The sequence below is a fragment of the Mus musculus genome, chromosome X (genome assembly GCF_000001635.26).
Source record: "Mus musculus strain C57BL/6J chromosome X, GRCm38.p6 C57BL/6J".
In the NCBI taxonomy this organism is placed as follows: Eukaryota; Metazoa; Chordata; class Mammalia; order Rodentia; family Muridae; genus Mus; species Mus musculus.
Genome location: NC_000086.7, coordinates 136,188,496 through 136,209,774, shown reverse-complemented (window position 1 = coordinate 136,209,774; position 21,279 = coordinate 136,188,496). Strand labels below are relative to the sequence as shown.

Here is a 21,279-nt window from a genome sequence, read left to right as displayed (position 1 = left end):
TTCCAGGATTACAGTCATGAACAGCCATATTGGGCTGAAAGCATATTTTAATGGCAAAAGAGGCTTTATCAGAGGTGGATGCTTGGAGCCAACCATCAGGCAGAACTCAGGGAACCTGGTGGGGGAGCTGGAGGAAGGACTAGAGGAGCAGAGGGGGATTGCAACCCCATTGGAAGAACTACATAGACTGCCTTGTTCTCCCAGAGTCTAGACCACCAACCACGGAGTGTACCTAAAGGGATCTTTGGCTACAGATACATTTGTAGCAGAGGATAGCCTTGTCTAAAAGTGAGCAGAGGCCCTTGGTCCAGGGAGGTTTGATGCCCCAGAGTAGGGGGATGATGGAGCCGTGGGGCAGTTGAGTGTGGGGGAGTAGGAGAGCACTCAAATAGAGGCAAAGGGGAGGAAGGAGGGCTGATGTGGGATGGGGAGTGGGGTGGAGGAGGGGGTAACCGGGAAGTGGGATATCGTTTGAGATGTAAATGAATGGAATGATTAATAATAATAAATTTTTAAAAATAAAAATAAATAAAAGAGGTTTTATATATGTATGAATAAATTGGGCCATTGAGGCTTAGCCTATCAAAGGCATCCAGTAATTACTTATGAAATATATAAAAAACTGATAAATATATAAATTTAGTGGTACTCCACAAATAATCAGTATACATTTTAGATGCTTGCATATGTCTAACAATCTAACAGAAGCAACGTAACGCAGATAATCACTCATTTTAATAAAATTATTTTTCTTAAAATTTGCAAATCCCTGAGGAAAATCCTAAAATGAATATAAGGTGGCTGCGTAGCCACAGAAGGTATTGCAGAATGAACCTTCTCATTTTGAGGAGAGAAGGAACACAGACAACTTAAAAACTACTCTCTGGATACAAGTCAAGTGGAACTTTTATCACTAACTGCCATTGAAACAATAAGGCTACAGTTCCATAAATGAAGTAACAGCAATGGAAACAGAGTAACAGGCACGAGCTTTACAAATGAAACCTAAAACCGGGACAAAAGTCATGAAATGCTAACGGTCAGTCTTGGAGAAGGGAAGAATATGGGCTTTATGGTTGTCTACAACTCATGACACATAGGATTTATAACACATCAGAAAAATATATGTCAATCACAGAACAAAGACCAGAGAGACATGGATTACATACTTTTAATATTTTATTCTATATTCAAAAGTGAATTCTGATACATTAAAAAAATACACTGTAACCCTTAAAACAGTCATTAAAATGATAGCTAAGCAAATAGTGAGATTAACACTTCAAAAATTCAATCCAAAAGGTATTAAAAGAAAAAAGAAAAAAGATGGCTTAGAGGTTAAGAGCACTGACTGCTCTTCCAGAGGTCCTGAGTTCAATTCCCAGCAACCACATGGTGGCTCACAACCATCTGTAATGGGATCTGATGCCCTCTCTTCTGGTGTGTCTGAAGACAGCGACAGTGTACTCATATAAATAAATACTAAAAAAGAACAAAAACAAACAAACAAACAAAAAACAAAACAAGAAAGTAAGTTGGAGCGAGCAGGCGCTGAGGGGTGGGGAGGAGAAGACTGGGGCATGCAGGGTCTGGAGCAAGAGGGAGAAAGGGAAAGGGAAACAAAAAAAGAGCACTGGTTGCTGGGAATTGAACTCAGGACCTCCGCTTGCTCTGGTCCCACTTGCTCTGGCCCAACTTCCTCCAGCCTTAAAATACATAATTTTTAAGTGGTGAATTTTTACGTATTACAGTGTTTCAAACTACATGAAGCAAAATAATTATAATTCAATGAAAAAAAGCATTTGAAAGTCAGGAATTAAACATTGTCTCTGAAATATTGAGGGAACAAGAAAATAGAAAACAGACTTCAAGAATAGATTAGCCAACTTAATCTATTTGATAATTATATGACTTCCTACAACCAATAGTAGAATCTATGCCTGATTTATATGTGCGTGGTACATTTACCAATGCAGTCCCTACTGCCTGGTTAAAAAAAAATAAGTCTTAATAATGCTAACAGGTGGGCTGGTGAGATGGCTCAGTGGGTAAGAGCACCCGACTGCTCTTCCAAAGGTCCGAATTTCAAATCCCAGCAACCACATGGTGGCTCACAACCACCCGTAATGAGATCTGATGCCCTCTTCTGGTGCGTCTGAAGACAGCTACAGTGTACTTACATATAATAAATAAATAAATCTTAAAAAAAAAAAAATAATGCTAACAGGTTTCAAATGATATTTGAGACTGGGTTTTTAAAGCACCATGAAATTAAATGAGAAATCACAATAAATCCCTGGAAAATGTCAAAATCTTTAAATAGGAAAAATTAATGTATGTCTAAGTAACTCATGGCCTAAAGTAAAAACCAAAATGGAAATCAGGCCATTTGAACAATTCATGGGAAGACACTTATACAGCATGCCTGAAGTTCTGGGATCAATCCAAAAATAGCAAAGTATTTCAAAACAGGCATATCATTTTCAAATTTTATTATTTATTAAGAATTTCATGTGTAAGTACTATATTTACATCATTCCCCACCCCCTCCTCCTTCCAACATCTCCTGTGTCCAACTATGACACCTTCTCAAATTCATGGCTTCTTATTCTTTATTTTCACAGACATACATACATTTATAAATACAATCTGATGAGTCCCTTTAATGTTACTAATATGTCTATGTGTTTAGATCTGACGTCTTGGGATTAAATAATCTATCATGTGACTGACTGTTTCTGGAGAAGGCTGATTTGCCCACTCTTAGCACTCTTAGTCAGTGTTTTATTGCTGCTCAGAGACACCATAACCAAGGAAAAAAGAAAGCATTGAATTGGGGGCTTGCTTATAATTTCACAGTTTTAGTTTGTTATCATTACAACAAGGAACATGACAGCAGGCATGGCATGAATGATGCTGGAGAAGCAGTTGATAGTTCTACATTCTGTTCTATGGTGACACCAACAAGGCCACACCTCCAAATCCTTCCAATCCTTTCAAGGAGTTCAACTCTCTGATGACTAAGCATTCAAATATATGAGTTTATGGGGGGTATTCTTTTTCAAACCACCACAGTGATCATTAATTGATTGTAGTTCTTCGTCTAGGAGTGTGAATTCTTGAGATTTCTCCCATCCATATTGGCATACCAACTGTTTTCATTTTTTGGGTCTTGTTTAAGCAGCCATAAGGTTAACATTTCATGGGTCCAGCTTCCTTTTCATTCATATATATGTATGTATAAGAATATAATATGCATATAAGCTACAGTGTACACATAAAGATCCAGAGATAGGAACCACAAATAAGAGAGCATGTGTCATTTCTCTTTGTGGTTCTACGTTACCTTACACAATATAATTTTATCTTGGGATTTCAGTGCTTCATTTTGCTTTATAGCTGAAGAGTATTCCATGTATGTGTACCCAGTTTTCATTATTTGATTTTTGGTTTGGTTTGGTTTGGTTTGGTTTGGTTTGGTTTGGTTTGGTTGAAAACAATTAAGGTTGCTTCCATTTCTTAGATATAGTGAATACAAAAGCAATGTACATGGCTGAGCAAGTGTCTGTGAAGTAGGATGCCTAGTCCCTTGGACATATGTAACGAGTAGTATAGCTGGGGTTTATGGCAGACTCATTTGTAGCTCCTTGAGACCTCTCCACACATATTTCAATAGTGGCTGCATCTTTTTGAAACCTAGTGCAGTGGCCCAACTTGAGACCCATCCCATGGACAAGCACCAATCGCTAACACTATTGATGATACTCTGCTATGCTTTCAAATAGGAGTCTAGCATGGCTGTCCTGTGAAAGGCTCCACCCAGCAGCTGACTCAGACAGCTATCAGATATCCACCACCAAACAGTAGATGGAGCTTGGGGACTGTTGTGGAAGAATAGGAGGAAAGATTGCTGCCTAAAGGGGATAGGAACTCCACAGGAAGACCAACAGAGTCAACTAACCTGGACTCTTGGGGCTCTCAGAGTCTGAACCACCAACCAAAGATCATAACGGGCTAGACCTAGTACTCCCAGCACATACATAGCAGACGTGCAGTTTGGCCTTCATATGGGTTCCGAACAACTGGGATGGGGCCTATCCCAAAAGCTGTTGCCTGTCTGTGGGATATGTTCTAGTAGCCAGGCTGCCTTGTCTGGCCTCAGAGTGAGAGGAAGCACCTAGCCTCACAGAGATTTGAAGTGCCAGGGTGGAGGGATACCTAGGGGGGCCCTTCCAGCTGAGAGGAGAAGGGGAGGGAAAAGGGGGGAGGAGTGAGTGGGATATAAAATGAACAAGTAAAAAAATTAATTAAACTTAAAAAAGAAAAGAAAATGCTTGAACTCAAGGACTGAGTATCTGTTTCTCCTCTCAATTACATTCATGCATAGTGTCTTTTCTTTTCTCAAGCTCATACTTCCTGCTTCCTCATTATGTCCTGCTTATGTATCAGAGTTATTTTTAAGTTCCTATGACATAGATCATCCTACAGAGTCTATATAGCCCAATAATTCCTGCACATATATCCCTTCAATATTATCCTGGGTGGTCAGGTCAGAACACATGGTCTAGATCAACCAGTATAATCAGCATGTCAAATACCAAGTCAGAAGGTACCAAAAGATGAGTATGGATTATAGTCAGAAACCTTGAAGAATGGGTAGGCATTTCTTGGATGCCTTGGTGGTGAAGGTGGCCAAGTTGAAAGACCTTGCAAGCCATACTGTCCAAGTAATATAGAAGGGAGAAGGCCGTGTCTAGGGAAGCTTCCTTCTGCCAAGGTTTGTGAATAACGTCAGGAAGGAAACAGGTCTAAGGGCTCTCCTTGCACTAATTACTTCTTCAGGCTTCCTGAAACCCAAAGTTGCAAGAGGATAGAGGAGATCTGATTTTCCTTTCTTCTATGCTGGAGCTGATTTCTTCTGGTGGGACTCTGGAGGAGAGAGAGAAATGTGTTAAAAAGCATTTATTAAATTGACTACCTGTGTCACCTACTATGTAGGTTTTTGAAAAGGTCAACACATTCGGGTGTCCAAATGCAGAAAAAGAGGAGAGGCTCTGAAACATGGGCGGGGGAGGGAACCAGGGCTTCCTCTTCTCTTCCCAAAGTATGGATGATACAAACGTTCTGCATCACCTGGGTTACATAGCTCTTTCCCTTCCTCAGGGTGAGTGAGATAGCCACAGTCCAATGTTCGAAACTGGTATTTTGTTAATCATTAGTTTTCTACCTATCGTTCAACAATTGTTTGAGAACATTTGGTATTTTGTAAGTAGCCAATTCAAGTACAAGTGTGACAGGTCTTCAGAGTAGAAAAATTGGAGACCGATCTTTTCCCTTATTTTAAACACTTTATTTTAAATGAAATAGTTTTGTGCTCATAAGAATAACACATGTTCAGTAGAATAAATGAAGTTTTTTTTTAAAAAAGAAACTATTAAAAAGAAAAGAAAATCTCCATTTCCACAGCTTGCTTCACTTCCAAATGATCTGACCCTACCCTTTATGTGCAGGTGTAGACCATGTGTAGAATGAACATCGGTGGCTAAGAGATGAAGTGGATTGAAGAAGTATATGATTTGCCCTTTTTAAAAAAACGATAAAGCGGTCCCCAAGTCCTCTGAGATCTTAACAGGAAACGGTATTAGGAAAAGATGCAGCCTCTCCCTAATGAGCACACAGGACTAAACACACATCACGAACCATATTTGACCTCTGGAATTTGCAAGTAACAAAATGAATGACAAGGCCTCATGCTGTGGGGGAAGGGACAGAAAGTGGTGGGGGTAGTGAGGGGGAAAGTAGGCTGGCTCCTGACGCACTTTCTTGTGCTTGGGAGGGGAACTAAGGGACCTGAGCCCACTGGTGACGTTCCTGTCACGTGATCAGGAGCAGACGTATGCAGAAGTCTCTCTCTTCCAGGTACCAGCTACCAGCTCCTTATCTCCGTGGAGGAAGGCAGACTTGAAACTGAACGACAGAGGGGGGGCAACTGCCCTATAGCCCGGCAGGTTGGTACAAGCCAGGGATTCCTGAGGGAGGGGTGGTAATGGACAGAGGCTACCGAGCAGAGAGGACTCTGTCTGCTTTTCAGATACCGCCTCCTTCCCACCCCCATTCATTTTGGCGAAGAAGATTGTGTGAGTGTTGGGGGTAGCCGCTCTGATATTCTCGGAGAACTGTGGGCTAATGGCAGAAGGAAATGTGAGAAGGAGTCATTTCCCAGGGATAACTACAAATCCTTCAGTGCCTGCAGAGCGCTGGGTAGGAATGACAGCAGGCTAAGACCAGAGCTGATTCCAAACAGATCCTGGAGTCCTTTCCAGATGCTCACCGACTTGCTGCAGGAAATGGATGGGGATGGGGGACGGGGTCACTGGAAGGAGAACAGGGGTACAGAATACCAATAGAGATGTCATGGGAACAGTGATTGAGCTACATTGCCTTATAGAGGAGGAGGGTGGGGGAGGGGACAGCGGAGGGAGTGGGGGTGGTGATGGCCTAATCCCTTTTAGGTAGGAGGAGAGGGGCAGGGGTCCTGACTCCAGGTTGAGAAAGGTGAACTGTCCAAGCCAAGGCTCCTTTTCCTTTCCTTTCCCTTTTCTTTTTCTCTTTCTTTTTCTTTTTTTTTTTTCTCCTTTTCCCTTCTCCACCCCCCCCAACCAATTTGGATCCCAAAATGGTAGGCCGAGGTGACCAAGAGTGGGGGTTGCTGCAGAGGAGAGAAACAGGTTTAGTAGGAGGCTCAGCTCCTAATTAGGGAGTGACTCCCCAACTCGGAGGGATTCCACAGCAGGTATTAAAAACCCAAAATGGGTTCAGAAATAATTTGTCCCTTTCACTGTAGAAAGCTGGGTGGGTTTTTTTCTGGGTTTGTGTGGAGGAAGGAGTGAATGCAGTGCTGTAGTTATATCTGCCCTGCCTTCTCCTGCTTCCTCTATCTCCGTTTTCAGAAAAGTACTCAGCTATTATCAAGGGCCCCTAGGGGTGGGGGTTGGGTAGGGGGTCCTGGTACAGAGATCTGAGGACAGCAAGACCTGACTTCTGACTTTCAAACTCCTGAGCTATACTCATTTCGGTGAAGTGAGAGCAGATTTGTGCAGGGAAATCAGACACAGGGAAACAGTTTTCTTTTCTGCAGCCTTAGGACTAGAAAAAAAGGTAAACTGTTGAGGGAAACACATGGAAGAAAATCAGAGAACACAGAGAAAGGACGATGGACTGAGAGGGAGAAACTGGGAAAGTTTGGACGAAGATTCTTGGTCCTGCCTGTTAGTCATTTTCGACTTCTAATCCTTCACCACCTGATTCCCATCTCCCCACAGGTCTTCAAGTCTGTGGCTGTGGGCAGCAACCCAGCCAAGGAAACAGAAGACCTGCAGCATCAGTGCAGGTTAGTGAGAGAAGGGATGTGCTCCACCCTGGAATTAGAGCAAAAGATGGAGCGGCCACTGCTCACCTCTTCCCTCCAATCCTCCTCATTACAATCTCAAGACACATTGCACAGTCCTGAGGGAATTTGATCCTTTGCAGCTGGCGATGCCAACATGGAGGCTACGTAGGGGAGGAGAAAGGGTGGCATTCATCATACTCTCTGAGGCTATCAGAGCCTCACCCCCTAAAATCTGCATATGCTTTTAAAATAAGTTTTATAAATGCAAGGATAAGAAAAAATGAAAATACTCCATCAATTCCTGTTGTTCTTTGTAAGTTGAAACTACACAGCAGAGCCAGAACAAAGTTGAGACACCATTATTCTCCGTTTCTTAGCACATGTCTTTAATGGTAAGGAGAAACACCTTTGACATTTCCTGCAAGGTTGGTTCATGTAAGTCTGTGGGGAAAGGAATCTAAGGGTAAGAGTGCACCTGGAAGGTAGATTAAGGTAGTTTGGGAAAACCATGAGAGAAGGAAAGCAACTATTGAAACCTTGTGCCCTTAGCGTTCTTTTCTTTGTCTTCTAGGACAGGCAACAAAGACTAATTGCACCATGGAAAAGTTCTACAAAGAAAATGAAGGAAAGCCAGAAAACAAGGGAAGGGCAGAAGACGAAGGAAGTACAGAAGAGGGAGGAAAAGCAGATGAAGACAAGTCAGATGCAGAGGGGAAGCCAGCACGCCAGGGCAAGCTAGAGGTGGAGGGAGGGCCAGGTGAGCAGGCACAGCAGAAAGGTGAGGGGAAGCCCGAGAAGCAGGGAAAGTCTGACGGGGAGGGCAAGCGCCAAGGGGAGAGCAAGCCCGATTCCCAGGCAAAGTCAGCCAGCGAGGCGCGGGCTGCAGAAAAGCGCCCTGCTGAAGATTATGTGCCCCGGAAAGCAAAACGAAAAACAGATAGGGGGACAGATGATTCTCCCAAGAACTCCCAGGAGGACTTACAGGACAGGCATGTAAGCAGCGAGGAGATGATGAGAGAGTGCGCAGATATGACTAGGGCTCAGGAAGAGCTGAGGAAGAGGCAGAAAATGGGTGGTTTTCACTGGGTGCCAAGAGATGCACAGGATGCTTTAGTCCCCAGGGGCCAGCGGGGAGTCAGGGGGGTGAGGGGCGGCGGAGGCAGGGGCCAGAAGGACTTAGAAGATGCTCCATTTGTTTAATGCCTTCAGCCTTTCCTTCTGGATTCTCTGATGGGAAATATTACCAGCCCTGCTTTCCCTGGCAGGCTTTTGCCAGGCTTTGTGCTTTAACCTTGTGCCGAGATTTTCCTTTAGGTGTCACTCCTGTTACCAGCAGACAGCACTATGTCTTTTAGTAAAGGACTTTCACCCATGTGCATGGAAGAGATGTTCATGGTATACTGTAAAATAATAAAGATAACAGTTTGCAGAACCACAGATCCAGTATCAGTCCATTTTTGAAAACAGAATCAGCATATAGAGTATACACACAAGGAAAACCATGCAACTACATAGAGCTATAAGAAATAATGGTTTTCTCTGTGTGGTAGGATTTGAGATATTTCATTTTCTCATATAACCATTGCCCCACTAAGAACAGAGCCTACTCTTTTCTAAATATTTATTTATTCATTTTATATACAGCGTTCTGCCTGCATGTACACCTGCAGACCAGAAGACAGCATCAGATCCCATTACAGATGGTTGTGAGCCACCATGTGGTTGCTGGGAATTGAACTCAGGACCTCTGGAAGAACAGTCAGTGATCTTAACCTCTGAGCTATCTCTCCAGCCTGAGGCTAGTTTTGTTATAAGAGAAACAATAAAAGGTAAAATAAAAGGCTAGGTGCAGTGATACATGCCTTTAGATATAGCACTCCAGAGGCAGAGGCAGGCAGATTTCTGACTTTGAGGCCATCCTAGGTTTTATTGCCAATCAACTAAGGCCAGCCAGGACAACAGAGAGTGACCCTAGGTCTCATATTAAGCAGTCAAAATAACTAAAATTGAGCTTGTAAAGGCAAAGAAGACCCTTAAAACTCTTGTCAGAATACAGAATCACAGGAAAAACTGCACTGCCTCTGGACCAGAAAGTTGGAGGAGGTTTTGCAGTCCCCGCCAATGCTACTGCTCCCTTGTCCTATGTGAAACAGGGACACTGAAAGCTTACATCACAGAACTATGGCATACAGTGAATTTGAAAGTGAATACTGCCGATGTGCACTCACAACACCAGATCAGACACTTGCGGGACAACTGAAGAAAGTCTCTTCTATGCCCAGAAAAAGATGTGGGAAGCTGAGAGGTGGGTAATGCCTCCCCTTGAGCAAATGCCACATCTGCTGGGCATCCACTTATGACACCCACTACTATTAGTAAGTGAAGTCCTTGAGGTAACAATGCCACTTTTATTTTCCTGAAGCCCCTGTTAACTAGAATATCTATTGTGTTCCATTGTGATGTGTTTACAATGAGCCCTTTTCTCACTGGAAGAGCTGTCAATCAGAAAAAGATGTGAAAAATGCTTTCTAAATGTTTAACTGAAAATTACATCCACTAGATTTACCCTTTATTAATCGCTCATTAATTTATTTACTTTGTGAGAGGGTCTCATGTAAGCCTAGGGTGGCCTTGAATTTGGCTATGTAGACAAGGAATGGCCTTCTGATATTTGTTTTTAAATCCTGTTTCTATATCCGTATGCTGGAATTATAGGCATGCACCATTAAACTAGGTTTATGAAGAGTCAATGATCAAACTCAGGGCTTCATGCACTCTACTCAAACACACTACTAATGGAGATATCTTCCTATCTCTTAAACTTTCCCTTTATAAAGCCAAGAACTTATCTTACTCAATTTTTATTTCCCACAACATTTAATGGAAACTTACAAAATGAATACATTAACCATCAACTCAGAAGGCCTCAGTTTTTGCACCATTTCTGCTCCTGGTTTTATGCACACTCTAAATATGTAACCTTATTACTTTGTTACTGTCGTTATAGTTGAAGCAAGGTCTCATGAAGATGTGGCTGGACTATACCTCACTATATAGCTGAAGCTGTCCTTAGATTCATGATCCTCCTGCTTCTATCTCCCAAGTGCTGACAATCCGGGCATTAGCTAACACAATTCTCTCACGTAAGTTCATTCTTATACAACTGAAATTTGCCAAATCAAAAGAAACACGGCAGGGGAGAAAATATTGTACAGTTCTTTTCCAAGTGGGATATGGTAGGAGCTTTCAAAGTTTGAGAGCTACTAGTGGAATGTCTACATGGAAGTCCCATATATATTTTGCAGAAAATATAGAATCCTGGCTTCCATAGCAGATCCAAGACATCAGGATCTCTTCTGATTTGACATTTCTTCTACTGTTAGTTCATTTTAACGAATTTTATTAAATCCATTCATTTTGGGGTGGTGTGCGCGTGTGTCTGTGATGTACTTGTGGAGGTGAGAGGACAGTTTCCAGTAGTTGTCTCTCTCCTTCCACCATGTGACCAGTGGGCATTGAACAGGTTCCTTTATTTGCTGACTCATCTCTCCAGCCCTCATTTTCATGTTTCATAAAATAGATACAAACACTAAAACAAAACCACCAACGGTGCAAAAGAGTTTATTATTAATAAACACTGCAGTCTGTATTGCCAGTTGATATACCCACTGCTTTAGACATGTTTGGCTTCTGATACCTATCATCATTTATTTTTTAGTGTGCATGTGTTAATACTTTAACAGATTTGGTGAAACATTATTCACAGATCCCCAAATCTATCCACTTAAGTGCACAACAAAGTACTTTTTACTATGTTAGCAGAGTTCTGAAACTATCACATTATCTAGTTCTAAATTAGATATTTTCATCACCCTCAAAAGAAACCTTAGACGTGTTGACACTGTGCCTATTCCGTGTCTCTAGCATCTGGTAAGCAGTGATCCCTTTTCTGTCTCTACGGATTTGTCCAGTCACATAAATAGAATCACACACTACATGGCTTGTTGTATCTGGATTCTTTAGCTTGTCATAATGTTACAGCATCTATTATCACTAAATATCTGTAGCTAAGGTTTTGCTTCAAAATGGTTTTTTGTTTTGTTTTTGTTTTCTTGGGCATATTCTTAGGAGACAAATTTTTAAAGTCTATAATAACTTGGTATGATTTTTGAAGAACTGCCAAATTGTTTTCTGAAACAACTGTGGCACTAGACAATCCTACTGGCAGTGCACCAGGGTTCCAATTTCTCAATATCTTTGTTGACACAATTTTATTATAGCAATCTTATTTCATTAAAAAGCAGCAGCTCATAAAGATTTTAATCTAAACTTTGCTAATGGCTAACAGCCTTTAGCATTGTGTGGTACTTTTATTGATTATTTATATACCTTCTGAGGAGAAACGTGGATCCACCTGCTTCTGACTTCCAAGTACTGGGATTAAAGGCAGGCACTACTACAGATGGCTAATTTTTCAGGTTTTAAAATTAGATTGATAGTCATTTTTATTGTTGAGTTGAAATAACTCCTTGTCTAGCAGAGACAAGTCCCTTATCGGATAAATAATTTGCAAGCATTATTTCTTAACTTGCTAAGTATAGCCATTCTCTGCGGACCTTCTGATATGATAATGGAGTATATTCTGCCTTACCAAATGTGTTAGTCAGCTTTCCTGTGCCATAATAAATGTCTGAGAGAAATAAACTTAAAAAGAGCAAAAGTTATGGTTGGGGAGGTTGAAAACACTGGCTATCCTTCCAAAGGACCTGGGATGGATTCCCTACTGCCATATGCTGGGAGCCATCTGTAACTCTAATTCCAGGGGTGGGGGGATCTGACACCTTCTTCTTGTCCCTGAGAGAACTGCACACACGTAATACACTTGAACACAAGCAGGCAAGACACCTTTATACATAAAATAAAATATTAAGAGAGAAAGAGGTATGTGGGGGACACCAAGGATATGGGTAGATAACTCCAATGCTAAAGTGCTAGATGTACAAGTATAAAGACCTGAGTTCAGATTCCCAGCAACATAAATGCCAGGAGTGGTGGTGCACATCTGCAACTCTAGAATTAGACAGGTGTGGGTGGTGGTAGGTGTGAAATGGGTAGATCCCTGGAGTTTTCTGGACATTCATTCTAGTTAATCCATGAACTTCAGAACCTGTCACAAAGAATAAAGAGGAAGAATTGGAGAAATGGCTTAGTGGTTGGAAGAGCTTGCTGCTCTTGCAGAGTTGTGGTTCACAGAGCCCATACTGTATGGCTCACAACCACCTTTAATTCCAACTCTAGAGGATCTGGCACCCTCTTCTGGCCTCTGTGGGTACTGCATAGATGTGGTGTGGGTAAAGACAATACACCAAGTAGTAGTGGCACACGCCTTTAATTCCAGTGTACTTGGGACACAGAGGTAATCAGATCTGTATGAGTTTGAGGCCAGCTTTATCTATAGAGTTCCAATACAGCTAGGGCTACACAGAGAAACCCTGTCTCAAAAAAATGAATGAATGAATGAATGAATGAAATAAAAGGAGGCTGGGGAGACTCCTAATTGATTAAGGAGCCCTTGGTGCTCTTCTACTGGATCCAGATTCAATTTCCAGCACTCACAAAGCAGATCAAAATTGTCTGTAACTCCAGTGCCAGGTAACATGACTCCTTCTTCTGTCCTCTATGGACACCAAGCACACATGTAATGCAGAAAAAACACTCATACACAAATAAAACATAATCATAAATACAAAAATAAAATAGTAATATATATATATATATATATATATGAATAAAATAAGGTAGATACCTAATGTCATCCTCTGGTCTGTCTCTGTCTCTGTCTGTCTCTGTCTGTCTGTCTGTCTGTCTCTCTCTCTGTCTCTCAGACACACACACACACACACACACACACACACACAGCTTCCTCTAGTATCTCAGGGACATAGCTTATGATGCTAGTGTAGTATCAGGTAGTAAGAATCCCTATGAGGCAGGATAAAAAGACAGGAAAAATAGGAGGACATGTGAAGGGAAAGTTCTTCATCTTGGGATCCCGTTTTCATTTCTTGCTGACTAAGAGTCAAAAGTTTCTGCACAACTGGTGAAATCAAAACTGCTATGAAGACTGTCTACATGAACAATAACAAAAGAAGATAAATGGTTTACACAAAGTCACATGCAGGTAAGGAAAGGAGCCTAAGTTGAAATCTAAGTTTATTTAGCCCTAATTTAATAATTCTTAATTAGTGTTCTTAAATTTGATCTTCAGTTTATTGCCTAATTGAGCCTTTAGGGTTTTTAAAAAAGTTGTATGTACTGTATCCTAAGAGGAATGTCTTAAAAACGAAAACAAACAAGCAGACAAAAAAATGACCAAATGTACTGTTTCTGTCACTGCCAAACCTTAAAAGGCACTTTAACAGCAATCCACAGCTGGATTAGATAGGATACAATAGTGAGTGAATGTTTTTTGTGACTGCTCAGTGAGGAAGTAATACGTTGTTAAACTGTGTGCTTCCTATCCCTGCAGTGTCCTAGACGTAGCATCAAAGGGTGAGTTGAAGGTCCCTTACTACAAGCTGCCCAGCTAGCTCAGTTGGTAGAGCGTGGGACTCTTAATCCTAGGGTCGTGGGTTCGAACCCCACGTTGGGCGGTTTAGTTTTCGTTGTTTCGGTCCCCAACGTACATACAGAAGAGGACTTCCGGGTCTGCAACTGTTGGGGCCACGAGGGGATGTGGACCTGCCATAGAACTGATGGGGGTGGGACCAGGGAAGGGAAATGGAACTGTTGGAGGGTGGATGGGGGCGGGGCTGGGAGGGGAATGTGGAACTGCAGTGGAACTGATGGGGGTGGGGCCAGGGAAGGGATATGGAACCGTTGGAGGGTGGATGGGGGGCAAGGAAGGGGTGTGGAACTGTCCGAGGGTGGGTGGAGTGTAAAAAAATAAAAATGAAAAAGAGTTACTGGAAATAGAAACAACTTAATTGTCCTTCAACCAACAAATGTATAGTGAAACGTGCATTCAGCAGTTAAGAAAAGGGAAATCCTGAAATCTGAAGGGTAAGTAGATGCAACTAGAAAATACTACATTTTCTAGTTGTGAAGTAATGCAGACCCAGAAAGATGAATATCACAAGTTATTTCTCAGCAGAACAATGTGATGTGAGAGCATAGCCTGGAACAAGTGCAGAAACCAGGAAAGCAACATGGGTTGCTTTTACTAGGGTAGAGTGTTTGGGGACCAGAGATGGGGATAGCAGGGCACAAGTAATATGACCAGGGAAATGTGGGTTCTTTACAGGTAAATACATAAGGAAGAGGGAGAAGGGGAGGATGGGACTCCATCTAAGGACCAGAAGAGAGGTAAATACAGAAGAAGGAACAAGAAGGTAAAATAATAATACTATCTAAAAAAAAGTCATAAGGGATTATATAATTAACTATCTACCTAAAATATCTAAAACACAAATGGATGTCTGTGTATAAATAGAGAGTTTAAGAAAATTTTATCTGGGAAGCCAATATTCCATTCCAGAGGCAAAGACTGTCTAAAAAAACTCAACACCAGACATGGGAAGCTCTCATTTGAGTTGTTGGTCAGGAATGTCCAAGCGACTCCCAAAACATCCAGGCTATTGCTATTTACCTTGTTGCCTGCCCCCTCAAAGGTGGAAACTACATCTCTATTGCTGAAGACACCATATACTTCAGGTACGCTCAGGGAGCCCCTGAGGTGGAATTGACAAGAATGCCTGTTTCTTGTGGATTAGGATTTATGGTACCAGCAGGTGGCATTCAAGCTTCCAGGGGAAGGCAACTAACTGTCCTACCCAGCTATGACATCCAAGAACCACAAAAATGACCAGCATGGCACAATAACCCTAAGGGTGAAAGAGTGGCACACATACGTTGGTGGTAATCAACAGCTATCTAATTGGACTTAAGAGCAGCTCATCAAGAGAACAAACAGGCCTGGTACTATAAATCTAGCTAACTACTCAATGCTAGTGAGATAGTGGCTCTTGGAGGAGAACCTATAACCACTTTACTAAACCAGAATAATTCGAAAGAACAATCTAAACTTTTGTCCCAATAGTCACAGATAGTGTAGTCTTCACCCTTTCAAGGAAACTGATCTTTGAAACAGATGGTGACCACTACAGAAAACCACAACCAATCAAAGTGTTACATTAGCAAGATCAGCCCCAATGGATACAGTCACAAAACATTCCTTTATGAAGTCTCAGGGACTGTTGGAAAAGATGGGACAGAAATAGTTTAAGAGCCAGAGAATCTGGGAGTTTGCTGTGAGACTGTGTCTCCTAGTAATGCCAGAAGCTTCAGCCGTGAAGTCTCACAACCATGACTGTCTAAATGTGAGCCAAACAAAGATAATACGATGGGAGAAAACTCAAAAGGCCTCAACCCTACACGAAAAACGATAGGCAACTAAGGAGTGTTGACAGTGAGAGAAATAGTTTTCCCCAGGGAAGAATGTGCCAATTGGTTATCCAATACCAAATGGTCAGCCCTGAAAGCATGTATACAAGTAACATTACTGAACAGGTTATATTAGGAATGTATATGCATATACAGATACACATACATGCATGTAACAACAATCAATGAAAAAGAAGCTACAACTGTGAAAGGGAGCAAGGAAGGGCATATGGAGGGAAAAGGAAGAAAAAATTACATAATTTTATTATAATCTCAAAAATAAGGGAAAAGGGAATGGCTATTAATACATAATAGGAACAGGGTTGGGTATGGTGTTGCACGCATTTAACCCCAGCACTCAGGAAGCAGAGGCAGGTGGGTCTGTGCAAGCTCAAGGCAATCCTGATCTGCAAAGAGAATTCCAACACTGCCAGGTCTACACACGAAAACGCAATCTCAAACAAACCAACCAAAACAAACCAACATCAACGAAAAACTTAATTGGAACACTCGGGGTCTGTGGTGCTGAAATCTGTACTTCCTTTCTTCTTCCTAGCATAGCGTGATAAGAGCCCTCCAGCAGTGTTCAACTAAGGCTAAGATTTCATCTGCCTCACTTCACTCTTAGAGGATCTTGGGATCTTTGAAACAGATAGAACTCCTCATCCTATGTTAAACTATGTTGCAGAGGCTAAGTTCTGAATGAGTACAACTGAGACATGGGGGCTTTTATGACCAGCTACTACTTTTTAGTGACTAGCTACTACTCCAGCACAGATTGGTGAAAATGCTGGGGCCCCCAAATTGCTGGGAGAGAAGGAAATCAGTGCCCAACTTCAGTCTAGTGCTCAGACCCTAAAGTAGGAGTATTTTTCAGAAATAAAGACACCACTGTATCCAACTCCAGCTTCCAAGTCTTGGGCCAGACATTTTGCTGGAAAAGAAGTAGGTTTTAAAATAGAGATCTTCTATGTGTTTGCTAATATATAGACGTTAGTCACTAAATAAATGATAACCAAGCTACAATCCATAAACCCACCAAGGCTAGGCATAGAGAAAAAAGGGGTGGGGGGACACATGGATCTCCCTGAGAAAGGAAAATAGAATAGATTTTATGAGTGGAATGAATGGGGGTGGGGCAAGAGCGGGAGAATTAGTTAGGAGGGGGAGGGGAGATAGAACTGAGAGAAGCAATGAAGGGAGAGGCATCTAGAATTGAAGTGTGGTATGGAAACCTAATTCAATGGAAACTAACGATAAAATGATTCTGAATGACTTCCAGTGTTATACTCATAGATCAGTGCCTAATTCAGCCATCATTAGAGGCTTCCTCCTGCAGCATATGGGAACAGATACAGAGGGCCACAGCCAAACATTACACAGAGAGTGAGACCTTGAAGCACACAGCTCTAAATGAGATGTCTCCATCAAATTCCTCCCCTCTGAGCCCAGGGAACTCTACAGAAGAGGAGGCAGAAGGAGCAGGGGAGATAGAGGGGACAAAGGACACTAGGAGAGCAAGGCCCTCTAAAACAACCTAGCAAAGCTCATATGAACTCACAGAGACAGAAGCAGAAATTAGAGGGCCTATGTGTGTCTACAGCAGGTCCTCTGCAGACATACTACAGTTTTCCGTTTAGTACTTTGATGGGACTCCTTAGTGTGGGAACGAGTGTGCCTCTGATTCTTGTGCCTTCTCTTCGTCTCTTTTTCTTCTGTTGGTTTGTCTTGTCCTGTCCTTCGATGGATGTGACAGTGTTTTGTTTTAGCTTATATTTTATTTTGCTATGTTCTGTTATCTCTCAGAAGCCTGTTCTTTTCTAATGCGAGACAGAAAGGGAGTGGAGCTGGAGGGGAGGGGAGGGGAGGGAGAAACTGGGAGGAGTAGAGGTAGAGGGAAATGTATTCAGATTATATGAGAAAAGGATCTGTGTTTAATAGAAGGGAATAAATAGATAAATTAACAAACAAAACAGAGACCTCTGCATGTATGTCTCTTTGCCACCTGTGCGCCCAGTCCCTGTGGAGATCCTAAGATCCTAAGAAGGCATGTTCTCCAGGAACTAGAGTTTTAGGTGGCTACAAGCCTAAGCCTGAGCCACCATGTGAGTACAGGGAATTGAACCTGGGTCCCCTACCAAGGACAAGAGCAGTCAGTGCTCTTAACAACTGAGCCATCTCTCCAGCCCCCTGGTATGCTACACTTGATGGCTAAAGGTTCTTTGGGGGGGGAAATGATGTTTGCATTGAAGAAGATGTAAGAGGAAGTGAGTAGATTTGTCAAAGATAGAAGTTAAGTGTTATCAATGGAGACCAACAAAAGATACTAAGCATAAAAAAGATACTAAGTATAACCTTCTCGGATTCAAAAAAAAAAAACTTAAATACTGACCTCAAAATCTATTCTGGAAGAGTTCAAAATTAATTCCATGAATCTGAAAATCGGTAGAGTTCTTCATGCCTAAGAGCACTGTTGAAAACTATAAATTATCCTGCAATTAGTGGTGCATTGCAGCCAGGTGTTTCACAGACTGAGCAAATCAAAGACAGGGTTACAAAAACACAAATTATCTGTGTCTAAACCCAATGAGCCTTGTAAGGAATAACATGAGCAGCTCCACAAAGCCAGAGGGTAGGGGGAATAAACATGACTGCCAGAAGCTGGGGGAATAAATAATGATAATAAACCTCTGAAGGAATAATACATAGCCTAAAATTTCTTGTTTGAAATCAAATGCAAAGAAACAGACAGTATGGACCATACATGAGGAATCAAGTTGCAAACAAGAGAGATTGTGAAAGGGACAAGGCACTGAATTTAGCAAAGTCTTCAAAGTAGACGATATACAGATCTCTCTCTGTGTCTCTCTGTGTCTCTCTCTGTCTCTCTCTCTCTCTCTCTGTGAGTGTGTGTGTGTGTGTGTGTGTGCGCGCGTGCGCGTGTGTGCATGTGTGTGAGCCTTTGTGGTGTGTGTGTCTTTCCTTCTTTCTGAGACAGCACTTCACTATATAAACTTAGCTGACCTTGAACTCAAATAGGTCTCTCTGAATGCCAGGATTAAAGGCATAAAATATCACATCCTGCAGATGTCTCAAATTTTAAACCTTGTTATTAAAGCCATGAAGGCAAGAATAATGACAATGTTACACCAAACAGAAAACTATTTATGATGAGACTGATATCATATTTTTTTAAAAGACCAAATGGAAAATCTAGAAAGTAAGAACACTGAAATTTAAAAAGTCTACAAGAGTTCAGCTGGATTTGAGTTAATGCAAGAAAAGAATAGTGAATGTTTGGTTTGGAAGAGTTTATGTAATCTGAAGAATAAAAAATTAAAAGAAGAATTGTATTGAAATTTTGATGGGGATTGCATTGAATTTGGTAAAATGTCCATCTTCACTATGTTAATACTACAGATCCATGAGCATAGGAGATCTTTCTATCTTCTGACATCTTCTTCAATTTCTTTCTTTAAATACTTGATGTTCTTGTCATACAGGTCTTTCACTTGCTTGATTAGAATTATACCAAGATATTTTATATTATTCTTGGCTATTGTGAAGGGTGTTGTTTCCCTGATTTCTTTCTCAGCCCATATATCGTTTGTATTAGGAGGGCAGAGATGAGCTAGAAACCTAGTGCAATGAAAACTCCCAAGAATCTACAGAGGGAGGCCAAAGCTAGAAATTCTAGCAATGGGGGATATGGAGCCTGAACTGGCCATCTACTGTAACTAGGCAAGACTTCCAGTGGAGGGGTTGGGACATCAACTCAGCTATGAAACCTTCTACTCACAATTTGTCCTGCGTACAGATGTGCTCCTGGAAAGGTGGTGCAGAAATTGTGCGAGTGGACAAGTGACTGATCAAGCTTGAGACCCGTGCCGCAAGAGGGAGCCCACCCCTGACTCTGCTTGGAGGTCCAAGAACAAGACAGAGATTGGATAGCCCACAGGCTTAGGATTTATCCTAGCAAGAGAGAGGGGGGAGGGAAGGAGAGAGAGGGAGAGAGAAGGAGAAGGGGGAAGAGAGAGAGAGGGAGAGAGAGGAGGAGAGGGAGAGGGAGGAGGGGGATAGAGGGAGAGAGAGGTCAATGAAATTATCCTTAATGATATTCTGCTATACTCATAGATTGGTGCTGTACTGTCTGGTTTTGGGTGTCAACTTGAAACAAGCTGGAGTTACCACAGAGAAAGGAGCTTCAGTTGAGGAAATGCCTCCATGAGATCCAGCTGTAAGGCATCTTCTCAATTAGTGATCAAGGGGGAAAGGCCCCTTGTGGGTGGTGCCTTCTCTGGGCTGGTAGTCTTGGTTCTATAAGAGAGCAGGCTGAGCAAGCCAGGGGAAGCAAGCCAGTAAAGAACATCCCTCCATGGCCTCTGCATCAGCTCCTGCTTCCTGACCTGCTTGAGTTCCAGTCCTGACTTCCTTTGATGATGAACAGCAATGTGGAAGTGTAAGCTGAATAAACCCTTTACTCCCCAACTTGCTTCTTGGTCATGATGTTTGTGCAGGAATAGAAACCCTGACTAAGACAAGTGCCTAACCCAATTGTCATCAGAGAGGCTATGTCCAGCAACTGATAGGACCCACAGCCAAACATTATGCAGAGCTAGGGGAATCCTGCTGTAGAGGGGGAGGAAAGATTATGGAAGCCAGAGAAGTCAAGGACCACAACAATCAACTAGCCTGGGCCCATAAGGACTCACAGAGACTAACTAAACTGCCGATCAGGGAGCCTGCAAGGGTCTGACCTAAGTCCTCTGCATATATGTTATGTTTGTGTAGCTTGGCATTTTGTGGGACTCCTAGCAGTGGGAGCAGGAGTGTCTCTGACTCTTGTGCCTGTTTTGGGGACCCTTATCCTCCTACTGTGTTGCCTCATCCAGCCTTAACACGTGGGGAGGTGCCTAGTCTTAATGCAACCTGCTACTCCATGTTTGGTTGATACCCATGGGTGGCCTGCTGGTTTTTTGAAGAGAAAGGGAGGAGGAGTGGATGTGGTAGAGAGCAGAGGTGTGTGGAGGAGGAGAGATTGGGAAGGTAGGAGAGAGGGAAAACTGCAATTGGGATATAAAAGTATTAATAATAGTAATAAAAAAGAAAGAGAAATGAGCAGAATTCAGAGAAATGTGGGACACCGTAAGTTATACCAATAAAGCACAGTACCAAAGGGAGCAGAAAGAGAAGAGAGAAATCTAAATAATATCTGAAAACTTCCAAACTTTACCAAAAGTCAAATCAGAAAAATGTTGAAAGCAGCAAGAGATAATGAACTTATCACTTACAGGAAGACCTCTGTACATTTGCGACCAGCTTATCTCCCAAACAATAAATGCCAGAAGTAAGAAGGATGATATATATGGTCATATAGAAAAACCTCTCAACCAAGAATTGCACTTAACAAAACTGTCTTTCAAAAGAAGACAAAATAAACACACTCC

General features: G+C 42.0%; 1 protein-coding gene, 1 long non-coding RNA gene and 1 other non-coding gene across 5 annotated transcripts; all 3 read left to right on the top strand.

Annotated features, from left to right (window-relative positions):
- The first annotated feature begins 5,890 nt into the window (after positions 1–5,890).
- On the top strand, positions 5,891–8,827 carry Tceal5 (transcription elongation factor A (SII)-like 5). 3 transcript variants are annotated; one of them, NM_177919.3, is made up of 3 exons: positions 5,891–6,008; positions 7,323–7,390; positions 7,962–8,827. In NM_177919.3, exon 3 carries the CDS (start codon positions 7,988–7,990, stop codon positions 8,588–8,590), a length of 603 nt encoding a protein of 200 aa, NP_808587.1. In that variant the 5' UTR covers positions 5,891–6,008; positions 7,323–7,390; positions 7,962–7,987; the 3' UTR covers positions 8,591–8,827. The 3 variants fall into 3 exon arrangements, with proteins under 3 accessions (NP_808587.1, NP_001352046.1, NP_001352047.1); NM_001365117.1 differs by lacking the exon at positions 5,891–6,008 and adding an exon at positions 6,043–6,137; NM_001365118.1 differs by lacking the exon at positions 5,891–6,008 and adding an exon at positions 6,138–6,261.
- Positions 8,828–9,122: 295 nt separating this feature from the next.
- Positions 9,123–19,875, top strand: Gm41901. Its single transcript, XR_003953081.1, has 4 exons — positions 9,123–9,695; positions 10,398–13,571; positions 14,694–14,781; positions 19,650–19,875. It is a non-coding gene; the product is annotated as a predicted gene, 41901 (long non-coding RNA).
- Positions 13,971–14,043, top strand: n-TKctt19. The gene has a single exon. It is a non-coding gene; the product is annotated as a tRNA-Lys (tRNA).
- Positions 19,876–21,279: the final 1,404 nt, after the last annotated feature.

What these genes read in the sequence shown, in the direction of transcription:
- Tceal5 (NM_177919.3), top strand. Translation starts at nt 7,988, where the DNA reads ATGGAAAAGTTCTACAAAGAAAATGAAGGAAAGCCAGAAAACAAGGGA.